This window comes from Sylvia atricapilla, chromosome 2, assembly GCF_009819655.1.
Source record: "Sylvia atricapilla isolate bSylAtr1 chromosome 2, bSylAtr1.pri, whole genome shotgun sequence".
Classification (NCBI taxonomy): domain Eukaryota; kingdom Metazoa; phylum Chordata; class Aves; order Passeriformes; family Sylviidae; genus Sylvia; species Sylvia atricapilla.
The window spans coordinates 74,368,414-74,389,456 of NC_089141.1; the positions used below are offsets into that span (position 1 = coordinate 74,368,414).

General features: G+C 42.0%; 1 protein-coding gene across 1 annotated transcript in view; it reads left to right on the forward strand.

Moving 5' to 3' along the window:
* Positions 1 to 656: 656 nt before the first annotated feature.
* Positions 657 to 21,043, forward strand: part of CLDN10 (claudin 10) — a 55,321-nt gene continuing 34,934 nt past the window's right edge. The window contains exon 1 of the mRNA XM_066313450.1: positions 657 to 885. Coding sequence (XP_066169547.1) covers positions 672 to 885 — 214 coding nt within the window. The 5' untranslated portion in view covers positions 657 to 671. The remainder of the gene's footprint in view (positions 886 to 21,043) is intronic.

Genomic DNA, 21,043 nt, shown 5'->3' on the forward strand with positions numbered 1-21,043 from the left:
CAGTACATTTTCTACAATGACCAAGTGAAAAGTCTCAGTGGAGGCTGCATGAGGCTCATTATGCTGACTGCTGCAGCTGCATCACTGCTCAGGGACCACTTGCTGGTTGTTGCTCTAGATTTGCTATTCTACAAATATACCCACAGACACTACCTATTCCAGTTTTAGAGCTGCTTGCATGGTGGTTGGTTATGCCTGAATTAATTTCACGGCCTTTCAAACGAGTTATTTTTCAAGTGTTGTGTGATCCTCCTAAAATGTTGTGGTAATCTGTTAAATAGCCCTGTACAGTTTGGACTCTGAACCTATTTTGCTAGATGGAATGGTTGTAAGTTTCCAATTAACTAAAAATTAAGCATTAACTGGAATATTTTTGAGAAAAAAATGAAAACAATTAATTTTTACAATTAGAAATTAGTAAGTAAGTACAAGTAATTAGGTCCTATAAAGCTGTACCTTGACTTTCTTTCTAAACATTTGTATGCCTAGGGCCTTTCTTAAATCACTCAAGCATGACAATTTCTTCCAGCCACATTAACTTTCTGTAGCAAGTGGTACTGAACTTGTTCAAGTATAATTTGCTTATGTTATGCCTTTTTGCTTACACACGTGACTGAAGAGCTTTTCTCTCCACACAGTGGCATTAGTAAGTCCCTGGTTTACAGAGAAACATGCTGGGAATACAGATTATAGCTTTCATATTTTGCTTCTGTGGACTGGGAGCTGCTATTGCTGCTACTGCATCAAATGAGTGGAAAGTCACCAGTCGAGCATCATCTGTTATCACTGCAACCTGGGTCTTCCAGGGTCTTTGGATGAACTGTGCTGGCAATGCATTGGGGGCTTTTCACTGCAGACCTCACCTTACCATCTTCAAAGTAGAAGGTAAGGAAGCATAATTTAACTGGAACTTACAGAAAGCCATGTGTATTGCAAGATGTGAGCCTGAGGAGTAAAAGATTATTTTGGCTTGTGCAAGAGATTATGTTTAAAGCATTGTGATGAATATGAGTAAGGGATTTTGTAGGCAGAATATCAGAAATAACTTTGTAGGAATGATAATGTATTCCAAGAAAGACAGTAAGCTCTACTCTGTGGTTGGTAATATGTGATAAGTATACTGGACACAGTGCTAGTAATACCCTGTCACTATCAAACAACTGTTAGCAGAGAAATGGACTAAACTGTCTTACAGCTCTAATTTCCATGCCAAAATGAACACTGTACTTGCTGGATGGTGAGAGTGGGAAAGATAGCAAGGTCTGTGACAGCTGTTGGTGCTCTTTTTAGTATCTGAAAAAATCTGAGTGCAAATAACTACATCCACGAGTATGTGCATCCTGTGCAAATACCCATATACTAGGAATAAAGTGCTAGTGTATATGCTTGCTTGCATAACAGACTAAAATTTTAACTTTAAAGATAAAAGGTGTGCTGTTTCAGAATTTCCATTTTAATGGAAAGTGTTGGATTTGTAAGCCACCTATCCGGGTGTAAAAATGAATGGAGGCGTCTTGCCTTATGTCAGAAACAGCTTTTCTCAGAGACAGGGTCTAACTGTAAGTGTACCATGCAATGTGTTTTGTGTTTCTCTCGATGTGTAAAGCAGTAAATGAAGAGGTTAAGGTTTATTTGTGATAGCAGCCAAAAGAGCGTTTTCAGTAAAACTGTGTAAGCATTGATGAGGGCCTTGGCAGAAGGACTGCTCTCCCTGGGGTGGACAGCACAGAAGCAAGATGGAGTCAGACTAGAGTAGGAAATATAAAATGTAACATTGCATGGTTGTTACCATATCGTATAGGCTCATAGACTCATACATATGTGGAAATATGGAAGCTTGGCAATGTTCAAAATCCTTGTCTTTTTTTGCCTTTCATGCCCCTGACACATCAGACTACGTGCTGTGACGTACAGATCAACTCTTACACATATAGATGATTTTCAGATAAAACTCAGCATAATTTCTCTACACATTTTGTGATGCCCTGTTTCATCACAAATCATCATCACAAATCACCCATGAGAGCTGTGAATGAATAAGAAGAGTTTCATTTCTTTTAAAGAATGCCGTTCATCAGAAATCACTTAAAAGGCACAGAAACTCTCACATAGTTTTGAAAAGTGAATATTATATTTCACAAATAACTTTTATGCACTATTTCTGCCAAGATTTAAAGAAAGAAAACCAGCTCTTTTTCTCAGGCATTGTGTAAAGCAATGTAAAGTAACTAGAAAGTACCATTATTGCTACAGTAGCACAAAATCTGCTTTCAGAATAATCAGATATAATCTATTTGCCACTTGTATTGTTACCATTATTTTCCTCACTGGCAGATTGAAATTCGAATAAACAGGAAATGCATGTTATGCATGCATCATTTAAATACGTACTTAAGCACCTGATTAAGATTTTAAATGGGTTTTTTAGAGGAACATGGACAAGAAATTCACAAATTAAAGTAGCACACTCTTGTTCAAGTAAGAGAGTAACAAGCTGCTGTAATGACATTTAGGAAGTCTAATTTTAACTCGACAGTGCATGCACCAGCAAAGGGTAATGTTACATGTAGCACAAACACTACTGGTAAAGAGCTAGGTATTCAGTTTGGAAAACCTGCTAAACATAAACTCCTGATAATCCAAGGAAAACAAGAGTTCAGCAGGAAAACTGCTTTGCATTCTCACTCTGTCATAGGTTGTAAAACAATAAAATGCTCAGATTAAAGAAATAATGAACTCTCTGTCTTCAGAGCTTCAATATATCATTATAGCTTACAGACTGAGAACAGGTTCTTCTGCACGTTCATCTTTTTATGGAATCAATTTGCAATTTTTTCTATAGCTGAGGATGACTTACCCAAGTTCCTCATTCCATTCCTATCTATTTCCAGGTTATCTTACAGAAAGTATTAGCAGTAACAGCAACAATAGCAGCAACAGTATTATGTAAGCGTAGTAAGTCACTTCTACTCCAAAGCAGTTTCATTTGATCATTAAATGTTTAATTGCAATTTTTGTGAGGATTTTGTAGGGGAGGCTTCTAAATGGGGACTATGAAGTTTTTTTTCTGTTTATTACAGTATTAAAAAGACAAACAAACAAGAAAAAAAAACACACACACACACAAAAAAAAAAATCACACCAAGAGATGAAGCCTTTCTCTGAGGAAGATGAGGATACTCTCCAGTCACAGGCAGTATGAAGATACTTTACCAGAAAGTTTGGCATGATAGTTTACCAGAACTGACTTTCAGCTCAAGGACTATGTTCTGATAGGAGCACAGGCAAGGCAATGACAGCTCAGCTTCTGCAACCCAGCCCAGGTACAGATGTTGAGGGAGCTCATGTTTCTGGAAGTCTGGGTTAACAGGGCCTTACTGCTAACAGTATCCAAAGCTAACTGGGCTGTTGCCAAATGTACATGTGTATTCACACGTCCAGTCACGGGTGTGCCTTGTTGCAGTGACTGAAACATTCAGGTGAAAGATCTTAGAAGGAGATCCTGAATAGTAATAGCGTTGTAGCTACAGTCATTTAAGGCAATGTTTATGGGAAGAATCAATATCTTTTATCAATTGTTTTATCAACTGAAATCAACTGTTTTGCGAGAAGTATGCAACAAGGTTATTCATCAGATCTGACACAAGTACAACAAGCTTCAAGCTAAATATTATCTGGGAACATTGTCTCTTCAGATAACTTGGTTATGACTATCAGAGCATCAGATACACCCATGGAAATTGTATGACTAAAACCAAGAGATCATTACTCACAAGCATAAACTAACACAGTCAATAAATGCCAGAAATTAAAACCAGCAGTGAGACAGCTTTTTTTAAAAAAGAATAACCTTTGATTAACCACTCATTCCTCACCAGCAAGAAAGATACATGAACACCCTTCAAAGCATGAGCCTGAGAACTGAAACTCTGGAGTCATGAACTCCAGAAAGATACTGACTTTTTATGGCAGTTTCCATCCAGCCTGCCTCCTGCTAACTCCCAAGTGCTCCACAGGCAGTAGTTAACCTCTTCTCATATATATAATTCTGAATTCTTACAATGACAGAATAACCCAGATTTGACAAGAACCATCTTTTAGCTATCAAGCATGGCTTAGACACTGTATTTAGGTATTTTGACTTTGGTGATGTTACAGAGAGCTGTTTCATTCACATAAAATACAGAATTGTAGCTAGCCAACTGAGTTGTGCCTGTTTTCTATGACACTTCCTTAGTCTCTTAAGACAGTTACTAGGCTTCTTCAAAAAATTAGTTCAGCATTTTGCATGCCTTACCTACAGCACTGCTTCATGACTCCTGTATATTCTAGTTTTCCATACCATGAGATCAGAGAAGTGTACAAGAAACTAGGAGAAATCTGCTTCCTAGAAATTTGGCTTTTTTGAGGCTCAGATCTGCTGGCATCTTGTCAGTGCCTGTTTTGGTAAAGCCTGATAAGGTAAACAGTGCTGTCATGATGGTAGCCAATATGGAATAGGCAGGCCTGGGTGTTCTGGGTCACCTCAGCAAACCGATTCAGAGCTGCCTTTTCATGACACCGCCACTGCAATGCAGACAAGCAGCAGAGAGAAGGTGGTACAAGACAACTGCTATTGCAGCACCTGTACCCAGAACAGCCTTGCATAGTCAAACACCATTTGGGTTCATCAGGGTGTGGAGAGCAATTCTAGCTGGGCTTCAGGGTGACATTAGCAACTTTCCCGGAGAACTCAACCTCTAGAGCAGGAAGGACTAACAGGAGAGTGTCCCTTACTTGACAGAAACTTACTGCCAGGGAAAGCACACTATGCAATTGTTTGCTGCGAGTCGACAAGCCAGAAAGATATATACACGGCAGCCAAGGCCAGGCTTCTCCTCAGCCTTAGAAGACTAGTGCCAAATCCCCCAACACTACGGCTTTACAGCCTGAGCGGGTTTGCAGGGGGACAGGCTGCGTGAGTGTCGAGGACAGAGGCTGTGCTCCTGCTCGCTGCTGCTTGACAGACCCCCCTGCCCTGCCCGCTGTCCCTGCCCGCTGCCGTCCCGCTGGGGCCGGGGGAGGCGGGCGCGCTCCTCTCTCCATGGTGCTGCAGGAGCGGCCCCGGGGAAGCGCCGGCCGTGCCCGCGGTGGTGCCGCCCCGCCCGGCTCGGGACAAGCAGCTGCCCGGCTCCCGGGAAAGACGGCCTGCCTCACCCCGGCTTCCCCCGGGGGAGCAGCCACAGGAGAGGAGAGGTTCAACTGTGCCCAGAGCCCGGGCGAGCAGCAACTGCGTGCGCTTTTGTGGGGTCGCAAGGGAAGGGGCCCGGGGTGATCGGCTTCAGCTATCACCCGGAAGGGAGAAATCCACCGGGACGGCTTTCTTCTGGCTGATGGTCAGCCACAGAGGACTCTGTCGGAGGATCCTGCGGGTAGTCAAAGGGACAGAGTCACGGGGGTCATGATTTGACCCCAGCGGGTAAGCGCACAGCTTACCACACAGCTGGTCACTCACTCCCCAAACACCCTCAATGGGATGGGGAGAAGAATCAGGGAAAGGTAATACCCGCAGGCTGAGGAAAGAACAATTTAATAGTTGAAATAAAACAAAATATAACAATAACAATAATAACAACAACAGGAAATAACAGTAACAACAATAGGAAAAAGAGAGAGAGGACTAGAACCCAAGACAAAGAAGTGATGCACATTGCAAATGCTCACCGCCCACTGACCAATGCCCAGCCCATCTTTGAGCAGCAATCAGTCCCTCACAGACAGTGCCCACCCACGCCTCTCAGTTTATATGTGAAAAATGATAGTCTGTAGTATGGAATGTCCCTTTGGCTATTTTGGAACAGCTCTGTTTTCTCCCAGCTTCTTGTGCACTTCCTCACCAGCAAAGCATGGGGAACTGAAAAGTCCTTGACTTAAGATAAACACTACTTAGCCACAACTAAAACATCAGAGGATTATCAACATTATTTTCATTCTGAATACAGAACACAGCACAGTACCAGCTACTAGGAAAAAAAGTAACTCTACCCCAGCCAAAACCAGAACACAGAATCCGATATTAAGGCCAGCGGATAACTGTGCCAAAGAACTTTCCTGTATCAAGCAAATCCTTCTAGGAATAGTGCAAATTGAATGGAGGTACAATCGATCCATGTTCGTTAGGCTGAGCCACCGCTCTATTAAGTTTTTCTGTTCAATGAGTACAGCATCCATTTGGTGACTCAGAAAATCCAAGTCAAAACAGCATTGGAAAAGTTGTGTCAAAATGAAAGGAAATATATGCTAGGATCAAAAGCTCAAATTTGGGAAACATGACTGTGAAACTCAGACAGAATTCCTCTCAGACTTTTATTCATGGCTTCATTCCCATAGCTTAATTTCTTAGAGTTCTCTCCATTTTTCAGCAGGCAGAAGGATCACCTTTTGGACTGACTGAAATGCTGATTTCAGCATGAGGTCTTTTGTGTATGCATAGGAACAGGATGCCAAATCTTGATAATAAACTTTCTCCACTCTCACAGTCTGCATGTCCATTGTAGCAAGGTCCATGGCCCATGGCCTCTCTTCTGACATTAGATGACTGAGTCTGCTCCCCACTCATGCAGAAAAGCCTGAAACACATTTGGTTCCCAGAGGAGTCTGGTAATTCACTAGAGATCATGAAAAATCATGACTATATGGAATCTTTTATAGTGCATATCATTGCCCCCATGCCAAAAATTAATGAATAAAGTAAATTAAACAGTTCAGCCTAGGTAGCAGTTAGTCAGAGACATACCATGCCTTATTATTAGGCTGGTTTCAAGTTAGAAAAGGAATTGATTCATATGCAGCAGAGCTATTACTAAAGTAGCCTCTGGCAGAACAGGTATGAACTGAAGGAGGTGGCTAACTCCCATGTATCCAAGACATTTTTCCCCAGGGAGCTCCAGCAGCAGTTTTGCAGTAGATACATAGCAAAATTCAGGGTTTTCAATGAGATGGTAAGATCAAGGAGAAACCCCCCAGAGGCAGAACAACCCTGTGAAACCTGGATTTGTGGATCTCAGAGCTGACATACAGGTTAAAGATTCTGAAGTGGTTTTCAAGGATTCCTGCTGCCAAATATCATCTTCTGTTTGAGCTCTTTGCTTCCGAGATTTTAATCTATATGCTCTGAAAGTCCATGAATCTAAACCACAATGAATCACTGTTTACTGCTGTTCACTATGCAGGCTGTCTGGCTCTGGCCAATTACTTGAACCAGAGTAGTCCAGACCTGTGGGCAGACTGGAAAGAGATGTGCCCACTGGGGAATCTCCAGCCACAAAGATATAGGAAGGGAATCCAAGAACTGCAGGACTAGACTGCACAGGGCCAGATGGAAAACACTGAGGGTGGAGCCTTCAGAGACTGCTGCCAGTTTTGGAGAAGGTCGTGGCAGGCTACAAAGGACAGATTCTGACACTGTTTTAAAATCTTCAGAATTACAGGAAAATACAAGACCTTGCAGAGCAGTCCTCCTTTTTAGCTCATTTACATCTGGCAATTTGACAGCATATCTGCAATCCTTTTTGTGCTCTGAGCCCTCTGTCTTCCACTGGACAAGGACAGAGATTACAGTGCTGAGATTTTTTTTGCTTTTGTCTAGATCTGGTATCTAGACAAGAGTAATGTTGCTTTTGCTTCTCTTCACTCATTTTTACAGATTTTTGCCACCCAGAGTGGTCTTCATTTGAAGAAAATCACTGAGAAAACCTGAAAGGTAGACAGTGCTGCTATTTGTTAGTGTGGTGCATCTGGTACAAGGACAGGAATGCAAAGCTTGTTACTGGGGCATTAATAACAAAGCTCTTTCATCTTCTAATACTCACATCAGGATAGATTGTTATCTCTGCTTTGCTTTTAGTTTTCTTTGATTGCTGCTACATAGCAGCAGAGAGTGTACTGCAAAATGAATAGGACCCAGCAGTAATTGGTATGCAGCCAATGTCTTAAAATATCTCTGTTCAAACAGGTTTGTACCCTGGTCTGCCTTGTGAGCACTGAGGTGGGTGAAGGGAGCTTCCCTCTGGCATATGTTGAGGAGCCGAAGGCCAATGTACCTCTTCTTATCTTTTTAGCAGTCATGCTACAACCAGAGCTTCATTCAGAGTTCAGAGATACAATCCATTTCATTTTCACAAGTCCCTGCAGCAGGAGGGGAAAGCAGACCTGGCAAAACCAGCTGTGATAGGCAGAGGGTAAGAGGAGACTGAAGTGCTGAATTTGTAAATCATTAAAGCTGATGATTTTGAAATTCACACTGCTGAGATTTAAGCTCTTAAATATTTATTTTTCCATCATGGAGCAGTACAAGGCAGAGGAGAGATGCTAAGCAAACACCTTGAGAACGAGTATGGAGAAATGTAGGGGGAGAAAATACATGTACATAAAAATCTCTCTTACAGTTATTACATGGAGTTGACTGGGCAAGTAAGAGTCACATGCACACTGGTAGAGAAAACAAATCACTCCACCGTCAGTAGGGATGTTCAATCCCCTAATGCACGAGTTACCTTACCTCTTACACCCAGTTTTGCAATGTAAAGCAAAATGCCAGATGAGCACAGCCATTGTATTAGAGATATGCACATGGGATTCCTCCCCATGTCCCACATGCATCAAGTCCTACAGTGTCTGGTTATCCTTCTAAGCCCTCCCCAGAGTGGGTGCCCTGGGACTCTCTGCTGGTTTAGAGGCCGGTCAATGTATTAGTTTTTTTATTGACCCAAATTAAATCGAATGCTTGGAGCAGAGGTGTTGTCAGGGGCAACTCAGGGCTTCAGGACCCCTCTTTTCCAGGGTACTTGACTCAGTCCTGGTGCCAGTACTGTGAGAGACCTCTGGCTGTGCCCAGTAGATTCCCATAATCCACCCAATCTTCTCTCTACAGGTGACATTGAAGCCTGGGTCTCCTGTATGACTTTCCTCTTCAGGGATGCATTTCCCAAAACAGGAGAGAGCAGATCACCTCAGATTTCTGTGCCTTAATGTAGGACATTCTCAAGTTCCAGAGCACTTCTCAGTTGCTGAATGAAAAACATTTATATTTTCAATTTGGCAAAGCACATGCTGAAATTCAGGTACATGCAAAGTCCCCTGAGAACATTTCATTCATATCTCACCCTAAATAGCTTGTGCTGCTCACCCAGACATTTGCCACTTACATTTCTAAAAAATTACCTGAAACAGTTAAAAAAGCAGAGGTACTGAACATTTCTGAAGACCATGCCCAAGTCTACTGACACATTCATTTGACAGTTATGCTTCTTTTTTACTGTTAACTTTTCTAAAGTAAATGTGTGTTAATCTGGAGGTAATTAACCAAGCTCTAGTAAAACACCTCCTGAGGATTAACCTGCATAAAGGCAGAATTTTTAAACTGCACATCCTGAGCTAAGCTATTTTGTATTATTGAACAGTTCTCCATAACCAAGGCTTCCATGTGGTAGATTTTAAAACTGTACACCATCAACTGGACATGTCATTAATATTATTTTATGATTATTTTAGGTTAGACTCTATATTTTTACTTCTAGCCCTCCCCAAAAGTTAATCATACAGACTCTACTGGTGTTTGAAAGAGTACAACTGCATAACCTGACAGTCAAAATGAGAAGCAAAACTAAATACTTGAAGATTCTCATTCATGTGTTTCCAGAATAATATATGCTGGTTTTCTAGAAGGTCCACTCTAACAGTTTTTATAGTTGCTATTACTTTTGTACCCAGCTAAGATGTGAGGCTGCTCTTCTGCAGATACCAGTAAGAAAAAAAAGATACGTCTAGGGCTCATATCCAGGTCAATGCTCACTGAATCATATTTCCAAAGGAAACGAGAGTTCTGAAGTTCTAAATTTCCTCTGTAGATGGAAATCTGCCAAAATCTTATGTTGTTTGGAGACTGCCTTTTCCTTCTTCACAAATGAATTTCTAAACAATGACACAGAATGTCACATAAAAGCCTTTCTATCCATATTTCATCCTGCAAGCAGCAAAAGCAGAAACCAAACCCCAGCGAGCAAGAAACAGTGAAAGTGACTCCCTGTCCATATCTCCTTGTGGTGTTTACTGGGCCACCAGGAGAGCAGGACTCTTGGGATATGGAACAACTTCTCCATGGCAAGCTCACCACGTGCCCAAGCTGCTGCCCCAGGCTGGAACACCATCCCAGCAAACATCACACCCCGGCCTGGGCCCTGAGTCACCAAGACCTGTTTGGGCAATAACAGAAATAGTTATCTCACAAAGTGGGGGAAAGAGGTCGTTTAACTAACTAACTAATTAATCATTAATGGCATATGGCTTTTCCAGATCACATTTTTTAATGGAAATGTTCTGCCTAACAAAGCAGATGATAAACTACATTCCAGCAAAATTCGCGCGATAGACAACTTAATTTACACCATCTTGCAACATCCTCATGCCACACATGATTTTGTTTTACTCAGCGGCTATTACAAAACCTCCGATATTGTGCTTACTTAATATTGTCCCTAGAAGCTCAGTTCTGCACAGAAGCGCAGCATTTTCGAGTGTCAGTGCCCTTGCGGCCCGAGGCCGCGCTCCCCTCCGCGGCCCGGACATCCCGCCGGGGCCGTGCTTTGGCCTGGGCTCCGCCGGGCGGCAACACGCCCAGCCCACGGCTCGGCTCGTCCTTGCCCTGCCTGCCGGTGGTGGTGGGTGCGCTTGGCCGAGCAGGGGGAGGCCGGAGGAGGGCTGGCGGCCGAGGGCAGTGTGTGTCTGCAGGCCGGCCGCTGCCCACACGGGGGTCTGAGGGGGGAATGGCGGCACGGCGCCCTGAGCCCTCCCCTCGGCGCGCAGGGAGCGCTGCGCTGCGTGTCAACAGAAACAAGCCAGCATTTCCAGCCAAGGTACTTCACTCAAGTCTGTTTGCCAAGTGGCTTCACTACCTTCTTTGGTTAAGGGTGAGACAAACGTTGTTGTTCCAAAGAGAAAACAACAGGTTTTTCCCCCCCCTCACCCTTCCTGTCTACAAATCCAGGCATCTCTGGTTTGCAGTTCCTTACAAACAAACGAAGGAACTTTTGTGGAGCCTGTTGATAAGAGGTGCTCCGCACCCCTCCACATCCCACCAACATCTCTTATTATTTTTATGTATGCAGTAATATGCAAATGCTCGAGTGCTTCCTGAGGTCGCTCGCTCCTTGTGCCGCAGTGCGGAGACTGCTCTGGCTCTGCGGGGCCCGAGGCGAGCTCGGGGCAGCCTCGGGACTCCAGGTGGTCAAGGCCAGCTGATAAGGGCTTCACCTATCAGCAGGGTCTAGGTGTGCAGGACTCAGATACAGCCCGGTGAAAGCAGAGCCAGGGAGATAGGAATGGCTTTCTCCTGGGGAACTGTTTGCAGGGAGATAAAACGCCTGCAAACAAGGAAAGCGAGTCTGGTGTGCAACAGCTGGGTCTTGGGGCAGGAAGAGAGCTCCTGAAAAGATACAGAGATTGCAGCCATCCAAAGGCACATCAGATCATTAGGAAAGCAGAAAATTGAGTTTGCGAGGTGTCGGGTTCTGCCTTGATGTAATGGTGACAATTTGGCCACCACTTTTAGTACAAGAGGGTCTGGACCCAGGTTCTCAATTTCAGCAAAATCTACCCACTCAACTGGGAGAAATTAGATTCCAAAATTTTCTAGCATTTTAAGCAACAGAATGAGTAAGAGCTCCTATCTAAGGACTCCAAGTGCTTTCAACCACCTGTTCTTTACAGTTTTGAACCTTGGATAATATAAAGATTTGTATCTAGCAACAAATGAAATCCATGTTATGCCCCCTTGCTCATACACATTCACAGCACATGTTTATAGTTCTTAATACTGAAGGGAAAGCACTGCTGAACAAGGGACAGGAACTAGGAAGCAAAGAAATGTATTTAAGACCTGTAAGACTCCTGAGAAGATCTTTAAAAGAAGAAGGAATGATGAAGAAAAATCTGCTCCCAACCAAGATTTATTTCTGTTATGCATGAGTCATTCAAAGTGGATTTAAAGCCAGAGATTTTTTTTTTCCCCATTGGCTTGCTCACTTTTCTCAGTAAGTGAAAGAAAAAACATTACTTCAGGGTCTGAACTTCACTGGATTACATCTGATTTCACTCAATTCTACCAACAGCAATATTTTTGAAATGGATTTATTTCTTTTTGTTTTCCTTTTCTCTCAACATGCCTGCAGCCTTACTGTCTCCTTCATGCTGCTAGCAGAGACAGGATCATAAATTAGGTCAGTGCTATGTCTGACCTGGTGGTTACTTAGCTAATCTTAAATTTTTATATTCTATCCTCTCCTTTGCCTCAAAACATCCACCTTTTCCTTTCTAAATTACTTACTGGAAACTCTGCAGAACAAGAATTCCCTCAAGCTTCTGGTCAGCTGTGGGGGCTGTGTAGATGGACTAGCAGGGATCAATCCAATATCCAGGATCCTCTCCTGGAGGATCAGTTAATGCATAGATTGTACTGTTTTGCAAAAGAAAAAACAATCAACGAGCCTTTTTAAAATTCGCTTGTCTGTAAGATGTGAGATGGGTTCTGTTTGGCCCAAGCAAAGCCTCTGCTGCGGTTGTGTGTCCACTTTGGGTACTACACTAGGAGCATGATGCAGAAGACTTGCAAAGGGCACACAGATAAAAGCAAGTAGAATCCCTCGAGTTTGTGAAACATACTCTGTGAGGAAAGACTGGGAGAGTTGAGACTGTTTAGTCTAAAGAAGAGTAGACTAGCTGTAGGCAGAGAGATAATCTTCAAGTACGTAATAAGTGACTGGAAACAGGAAGTGCATAATCAGTTCCCCATGTCCAGTGGTAAAATGGTGGGACTGGATTACAACAAAGAATTAAAAATTAGCAGTTTTATCATTCTGTGCTAAAAGCAACTGCCCTTTTTTATGGACAGCTTGCCTCTAAGCCTTAGCTTACTTTTGTTACTCTGCAGTTATTTTACTCTGTGATTGCCTCTCATATCTATGATATCTGTGATATCTATGATACCTGAATCATCTCGGCCTTATACCCCATGATCAGTTTTAGCTGCCAGAAGTGAAATGTACCCCTTGATGTCCTTATCTCTTCTCTCTCTGGGACTGCCCCTTGCAGCCTGTTAAGGTAGAAAGCCATAATTCAGAAATACAATTTATACAGCAGCTAGTCTATATATCCACTCATCAGTAGCCTTTGGTCTACATCTTTCAGTGAACTTTTGATCTGCAAATGCTAGTTGGTATTAAATCCTCTTGCACCTTTTTTATAAGTATTTCCTACGTTTTTTTGGTTTTGGTTTTTTTTTTTTTTTTTCTTAATTTGCTCTGTGGTTGCAGAGCACTGAGCTCTGTGCAACATATTTGATGCCCATGATTTGACCTAGATGTTGCTGAGAGATCTACAGCCCTAAAGAAAGGCAGAAAACTCACATTCATGCTATTTCACTTCTCCATGCTATTTTTACTGCCAAGCGATATTCCCCTAGCATATCTGAAAGAGTCTAAAACAGAAGGGGGCCCCAGGGGGGCAGGGAAAGACAATATAGGCCAAACTCCTTGAAGTACTCAAGCTATATATTATCCTTCTTCTATCACATATAAGAATCTTGGATGGTGTGGATCCTGCAGTTCTCCTTTCTTCCTGCCTGGGAGATGTTATCCTAGTTCATCAGGCTGAAGCTGGGTTATCAGTACCTGAAGCTGGGTATGGATGAGGTGCTAAAATTTCATCACTGCATCTTAAGCAGAGAATTAGGATTTATCCCAGACCACTTTAGACATCAGTGGTGTAAAACACTGTGTGTTATCTAATCACTCTGTGATCACTTTATAGGCAAATGGTACAGGGAATTCTGTCCCCTTCTGGGACAGGTTCTGTCTCATCTCAGGTACATGCCTACAGCAGGTCAGAGGAGCAGTCTAGACAAGCCAATTGACAGTAAAGCAGATGGATGATTATTGAAGGTATGGACATTCTAGGCAGGATTCAATTGAATCCTATCCTGACTCAGAAGATACCTACAGGTGGATCCCCAAACCTCAGATCAGTTGGATGTAATTCATTCCTAGAACTTTCAATCCAAGCATGAGAGCACATGGAAAGCAATTTCCTTCTCTCCTTTTGCAGCTAATTTCCCCATATTTCACATCTGTCCTCTCTCCTAGTTTGTGCCTGAAGGGAACAACACTTTCACCAAAAGCTGCTGCTGGGGCAAAGCACTGCAGCCTTTAAATTGTCACCTCCGATCAAGGAGCCCCTCTTCATCCCACATCATTCAGTCATCACTGAATAGACCTTTATCTCACCAGGACTCAGACTGTCCCTGATGTGAAAAGCCTTGTCACCCCCTCTTTCCACACAGCCCAGTGCTTCACTGAAATCCATGTTCTTTCTTAGCTATAGATGGGTGTGAGTATGGAAAACAAGTCTCTGATAGACATTTGCTGAGAGCTGGCATCTCACTCTTTCAAGAGGTAGTGCCAGCTATTTCAAAAACAGTCTGCCATGTACTCCTTTAATCAGGCTTTTATATAAAACTTACTCCGTGTGCTCACATGTGTACACAAATTCAAGTAGTGCCTTGTTTGCCTCGTTAAAGATGCTTCACTTCTTGCAAGGTTCATCATGAATCCCAACTGGTAGTTACAGTGGGTAAAAAGGCTAATCAAGAGGAAGGGCTGGTTAAGCTCAGTTTTGAAGCTATATCATTTCCAGGCAGTTCTTAGGAATCAATGGACATTTTCATAAAGCGTTTAAGAGTTAGAGTGAACTGAAACTCTATAAGCCCTTTCCAAAGGAGCCCTTTGTTGAGATGTTGGCAGTGTATGTCTGGCTGGAGTCAAATAAATTAGTCATCAGATAAATCAGTCATGCCAGCTATGACAGTGACACCAAAATAAACAGAATGTTTTAGTCAAATCCGTGAAACAAAAGGAACAGCAAATCTCATTTAAAATTCTCCCATGTAATTGATGCATAATTAAGCTTCTAAACATGAATGCAAGTGTGCTGATCCAGAGTGTGTGGCGATGAAGATTGTATCTTTGAAAGTAAATGGGGATCTCCGGATGCAATTAAAAGTAATTTTTGAGTTGCTAGTTCCAAGTTTCTACTGGCAAAATCCAAGAAATGCAAAGCCTGAGTAATTCCTAAATTATTGCAGTTTTGATGCCAGGGAAACTCCACATATTTTGATGGAATTACATCAGACTCAGACTTCATGAGGCCAACAGAACTTCCTCCTTTTAGAAACAGAGTGCAAATACTTTAAAAAGAAAATGTCAGAAAAAGTTTATGGAAATGATATTCTACTGGTACAAGAACAAAATTTGGGGGACGTGCAACATATGGCAACATCAATTCGGATAAGGTAATGGGAGTGCCTTAACCCAAACATGCTGCCTTAAGAAATCTACCTTACTTGTCTAAAATACAGAGTCTGAACTCTTTTTGATTTTTCTTGTCCTAAAATACATACAAAATAATAACAGTGATGTTGCTATTAATCTACTTATCCTTACGATTAGCTCATATATTAATCATTATTGTAATATAAAATATTTTTTTAAAGCTATTTCTTTTACCTGTGTCCCTACACTACTCCTCTGAATGCCTGTTAGTCTGGCAAAGGACACAAGTCCTGGAAGAGAAGAAGCTGGGTATGTGAAAAACAAGCAGTGCAACTGGGCAGCAGCTTGTGGGAGAGAAGGAGCACTGCTTTTAATTGGATTGAGGAAGTTAAAAATGCTGTGAGAAAGCTTTTCTTATCTACTTAGTGTTTGTTTCTCAATAGCTGCTATTTCAGCCCAAAATACTACACTTTGGGTGCTTAATGTCAGATAAGTAAGCAGATTAACTGGCCTTGTGCATTGAGGATTCAGTTCTCATGGGCTTCAGATGTCTGCACTGAGATCTGGTGATGTGACCAACAGTTGTTCTTCAGTTTGGCTTCCTTTTACAGTAGTTCATATACTATGGAATTCCATATCTAGGTTTTAATTCCAGGAAAAAAGTTACATTCTTTCTCTTGAAGGATAAAACTGTGTTTGCATTGGAAGCTCGGTGCCACTTTCATTTTTACTATAAACCACAGAGGCTGTAGAACTGACAAGGACTGGAAGGAAAATATAGCTCTGTAGGGTGCTTAGGACATCTGTGAATCTGATTCTGCTTCCTGAGATATTTTCATTGCTCATCTGTCATCTATATTCACACATTTGGGGTAATACATCTCTCAGATGCAGTGCTCTGTAAAGGAACCAACCAGAGGTATTGTGCGCTATTTGCACTTATCAGGAACCACTGAAATCTGAACAAAAGCTGATTGCCTATTATTGGCTTCTAGGAGTACGTCCTGTAATTGGCACTGTGCAAACATAAAGCACAAAGCAGCTCTGTCCCAGAGTATTTATAATCTAGGGAGTAAACTTCAAAAGAAGTGGGTAGATTTATGGCGAAATGGAGGAGGGAGGTAGAAGACAATCAAGCTTGCTTGATCACACTGCTTCATAAATACAAAAGAAAAAAAAACACATTTTTGTGGATTGGTGAGGTTTGTGAGGTTTGCAGGCTCTTGGCAAGTCTGTCCCTCCAGGGCACTGAAGGAAGTTACTATACCAGTCACTGCTGCATTTCTTGGCTTGGGATAATTTCTGTCAAAATCAAGAAGGTACAGCACCCCAGCTATCTATTTGAAATGTCTTATAGCTTAGAGCTCTTTGTCATCTTGAAGAAAAGGATGGAGATATCCAGTCAGACTCCACGCAGAGACGAGACAGAGGCGAGAATCCTTCATCACAGCCAGACCACAGAATAGGAAACCACATCTGACAGCAGCACCTGAGGGCTTGGTGAGCCCACTTCTCTCCAGTGCCCATGAGAGTTGTGGACCTACTGGAATGAGTCCAGAGGTGGGCCACTAAGTTGATCAGAAGGCTGAAGCATCTCTCCTGTGTTTGTGGACACAGGACGAGGTCTGCTGTTTCTGGATGAAACAGTTGGGGTTGTTTAGCCTGAAGAAGGGAAGGCTCCAGGAAGGCTTTACAGGAGCTTTGCAGTACCTAAAGGAAGCCTGCAGGAAAGCTGGAGAGGAACTTTTCACAAGAGCACACAGTGACAGCAAGAAGAGGAATGGCTTTAAGCTGATGGAGGGCAGGTTTAGATAGATCTAAAGAAGAAATTCTTTGCTGTGATTTTCTTGAGGAGAGGACATTAGACAACAGAGATTTTCTGGGAGAAAGATGTCTTTAAACTTTATTCTGTTTAAACAACAAATCCAAGGTTGAGAATATGTGTAGGGAGCGTTCTTGTAACTGGGTAAAAACTAATGTCTTGATCATACAGATTCTCAGTAACCATCACAAAGGCAAAAAGTCTCAGTGGAGGAGATTCCTCATGCTGTCCATTCCAAAATAATTCAGGAGGTTGTCAGTTGATACAACTGAGGAAGTAATAAAGATCGTTGTCCTCATCAATAATGTCCTCTTAATTGCATTTTTCGAGACCTCTACACCATAAACCAATTTGGATTTTCCTGTTTAGTACAGTTCATGCATCTCACACTGACTGTTCTTTTCTCTTTTGGAAGGTATGTTTTGATGTAGGCACGAATCTGGTTCTAATTATCTGACTAGGAATGAGATGAGTTGGCCACTTATCCAAGCTTCTGTGTTGTACCTAGGAAGAAACAGATTATTTCTTTGAGTTTGTATGTTGCCTTTCTACTAATAATTAATTTACAGAATCACAGAATTATTGAGGTTGGAAAAGTACTCCACAGTCATCAAGTCCAATCTTCAATTTTTATCATCATGCATTACACGTATATGACAGAGGCTCTTATATAGTCAGTTACAGCAGAAACTCGGGTCCAAGAAACAACTATTAGGGGAAGAACTTCAGATAAATATATCAAGAAATGGCCTGCTGGCAGAATTAATAAGTTTGATGTGGTCCTCTAGGATAAACATTCCTGAAAATTTGATTTGGAGGATCCACAAATTACTACTGTCCACACAGAAAATGAAACTTTTCTCACCTGCTGCGAAAAAGGAGAGGGAAGGGTCACTTTACTCAGGCACAGGTGTTTCTTCTTTCTCCTGTTCCCCTTGCTGTTTATGCTGACGCGATCAACTGGACTTTATTTGGAAAGAGGAGAGGTTTTACAGTGGATAATCCCTTTTGTCCTTGAAATGCCTAAGAACCTTGTTGCTTATCTGTGGGTTTGTTGGTTTTTTTAAGGATTTATTCCTATTTTTAGAGACTCAAAAGTTCACTGGTAAAAACCTAAAATCGTATTATTAGGATATTCTGTCCAATTATGATTAAGACATGTAAGACATAAAAACCTGGTGAGGTTTCCACAACATGTAAAATGCTATGAAAGTTTCTTTAGATGATTCATTTGAAATGCTGTCATGCACAACCCTTGGATGCTAATGTATGTGATTAAAGTTTAAACTTACACCCAGCACTCATTAATCGGCTTATAGCTTCCCCCAGCAATACCAGTGAAAAGGTATACACCAAGCCTGATATAATTAACCCTATTTATGTAATTTTGGAGTATAAAATCTCACTTAAAAGGGGGATGCACCTCCCTTTATGTGCCTGAGAACTCCAGAGGAGCCTTCCTTGGAGCACTGTGACCCATCAGGTCTGGGGCAGCACCCGGGGCAGCACCCGCTCTCAGAAGAGGCATGCAGGGGCTGCCATGGAGCTAGGCGCAAGTCTAAAAATCATCTTACAAAAAATGTGACAGAAGTGGGAACAGTTTCATTTACACTCATTTAATGCACATTGTTTCACTACCATGTGCTGTAGCTCTGCCAGTAATAACACGGTTCCTATTTGCTTGCTGTGCTAATGAAGGATGAAAAGCAGCAGGTTCAGCACAGATCCCTGCAGACCCCTCTGAGGCCACCATGGCCAGGAAGGTACCAATGACTCAGTGAGTATTTGGCATCCTGCCTTAGGATGTTTTCAGCAAACCTGATATTGTTTTTAGTGAGTGTGAAAACTCAAGTTATACAACATTAAAGTACACCTTTCTACCCAACCATCTTTCTAACCTTTTAGGAAAGAAATCAGATTGATTTGATATAGTTAATCTGTACTGTTACATGTCTCTTCATTGTTTTAAAGGCACTTACAAGTAGTTAATTTCACTACCCGTTAAAGGAAAATCCAATAATTGATGCTTGCCATTTTGGGGGTATTTTGAAAAGTTTGTCCCTGTTGTCTTTGTCTATGCTTCTGCCATTTAAAAATCCTCCACAAATCTATGAAGAGGGAGCATCTATGGCACAAAATAGAGCAGAGCAGACTAGTGATCAGGATTGCTCAGGGCACACTCTAGAGCAGATCTATGTGGAGGAGAGACAGTTGGTCTCGAACTGAGCCATAAAATTTTACAACTGGCAACCAAGGTCCAATGCCTGAGCTTGTTGCTTGGACCTTCTTTATAGAGAAGTATGCATTACTGAAAATTGCATTAACTTCTTTAAGGCTGCTTCAGACTCATTATCTCATTCCAGGCTATATATAGGACATCTGCCTTGTCCTCATAAAACAACAGCCAGAAGTGCAGCATGCAGGCAAGCTGCCTTGGCAAGTTGCCCACTGAGTAATTCCTGCCCCATCAGCATGCCCCCAAGATATAAAGACAGTATATCAGGGGCAGAGACCTTTACCCATTGAGAATTTGCTGAAATTTCTCATCTCCAAAGAGCTTTAAAATAATTTTCTGCCTTTAAAACACTTTTTAGTGTAAAAAGAATGCTTCGAACAGGTGGAATTACAAGGTCACACATACCACAGCCTTTCAAATATGTAGTATTTAGAAAACACCCTCTGAGATTTTTGCTCTGTGCCTGTATGTAGGTATTTCTCAGACAATGTTTTTGCCCGGTCCCTCACAAGAAAGCAGACAGAAGTCAGGAAGTGTCAGGTCACATATTTACTTCAACTTGCAGTTTAAAAGATCAGACGGGAAGGTATATATTTCCAAACTTGCTGACTACCACTTGCATAGTGTCCCGGATGCTCCCATGGTTCTCTTTCATGCCTAACTCGTACTTTCAAGGTAGCTTTTGAAGGCCAAAGGAAGACTCCCGCAGGAAACAAAGCAGCAAGGTCTCCTGACATGAGCAGATTAAGACAAAATAACCCTGGTGTCCTTCACTGTGTGAGAGGTTTCAGACTGGAATCATGTGAGGGGTGTTCAGATCTCACCCAGTACTACACAGAGACATAGAGAATGAGCAAGGTGTCTCAGCTTCAGGTTTTGCTTAACGAGATCTGGTAGCCTGTTTTCACAAAAAGCTCGCGCTTGATTTCTCCGTGGATTCTTTGGATCTGCTTCCCTCTAAAGGCCATTCAGTGAATTACTGTATTGTGCTGAATGTCAGTCAAGTCTTAACGTGAAATCAATTCTCAGACGTATTCCTTATCTGAAGAGGTGTTTGAGCTCTATGAAGGAGAGAAACAAATACTTTCAGGGTTATTTCTTCTATCTTAAAAGAAATAATGTATCAGTAAAGGCAGAGATTTATATCAGGAAGCAGAGGTTTTCATGATAAAATTTATCTTAAAATGACTGTCAAGCATACATGCTTTTGTAGTTCCTTATTGCACAGAAAAGTGAGCCACAAAAGTGAACTGGTTTGTCCCAGGCAGAAATTGGGATCTGGCCAGCCTTGCTCCCAATCCCATGCTCAGAGGAGTAAGTGGTTCTTTCCAGATGGGCTGAGGCATTTGACCGACCTCTCAGGCATAACTGGAGTATTACTGCAGTTTCATGTGATCCCAGGTAAGGAATTTCATGGTGTAGTAGAGCCTGGGCAGATTGTGTCTTATATCAAAAGGTGAATTGCCCCTTCAGCTGAGAGGCTCAGATGTGCCATGAAACTGAGACCTTTAATTGAGGTGTTGGACTTCCATTGAACTCAGTGGGTAAAGAGAATCAGAAGCTGTAGTGGCATGCTGAGAAATCGATAATTTTGCCTGCTTGGTTAAGAAAAAAAAAATGCATTTA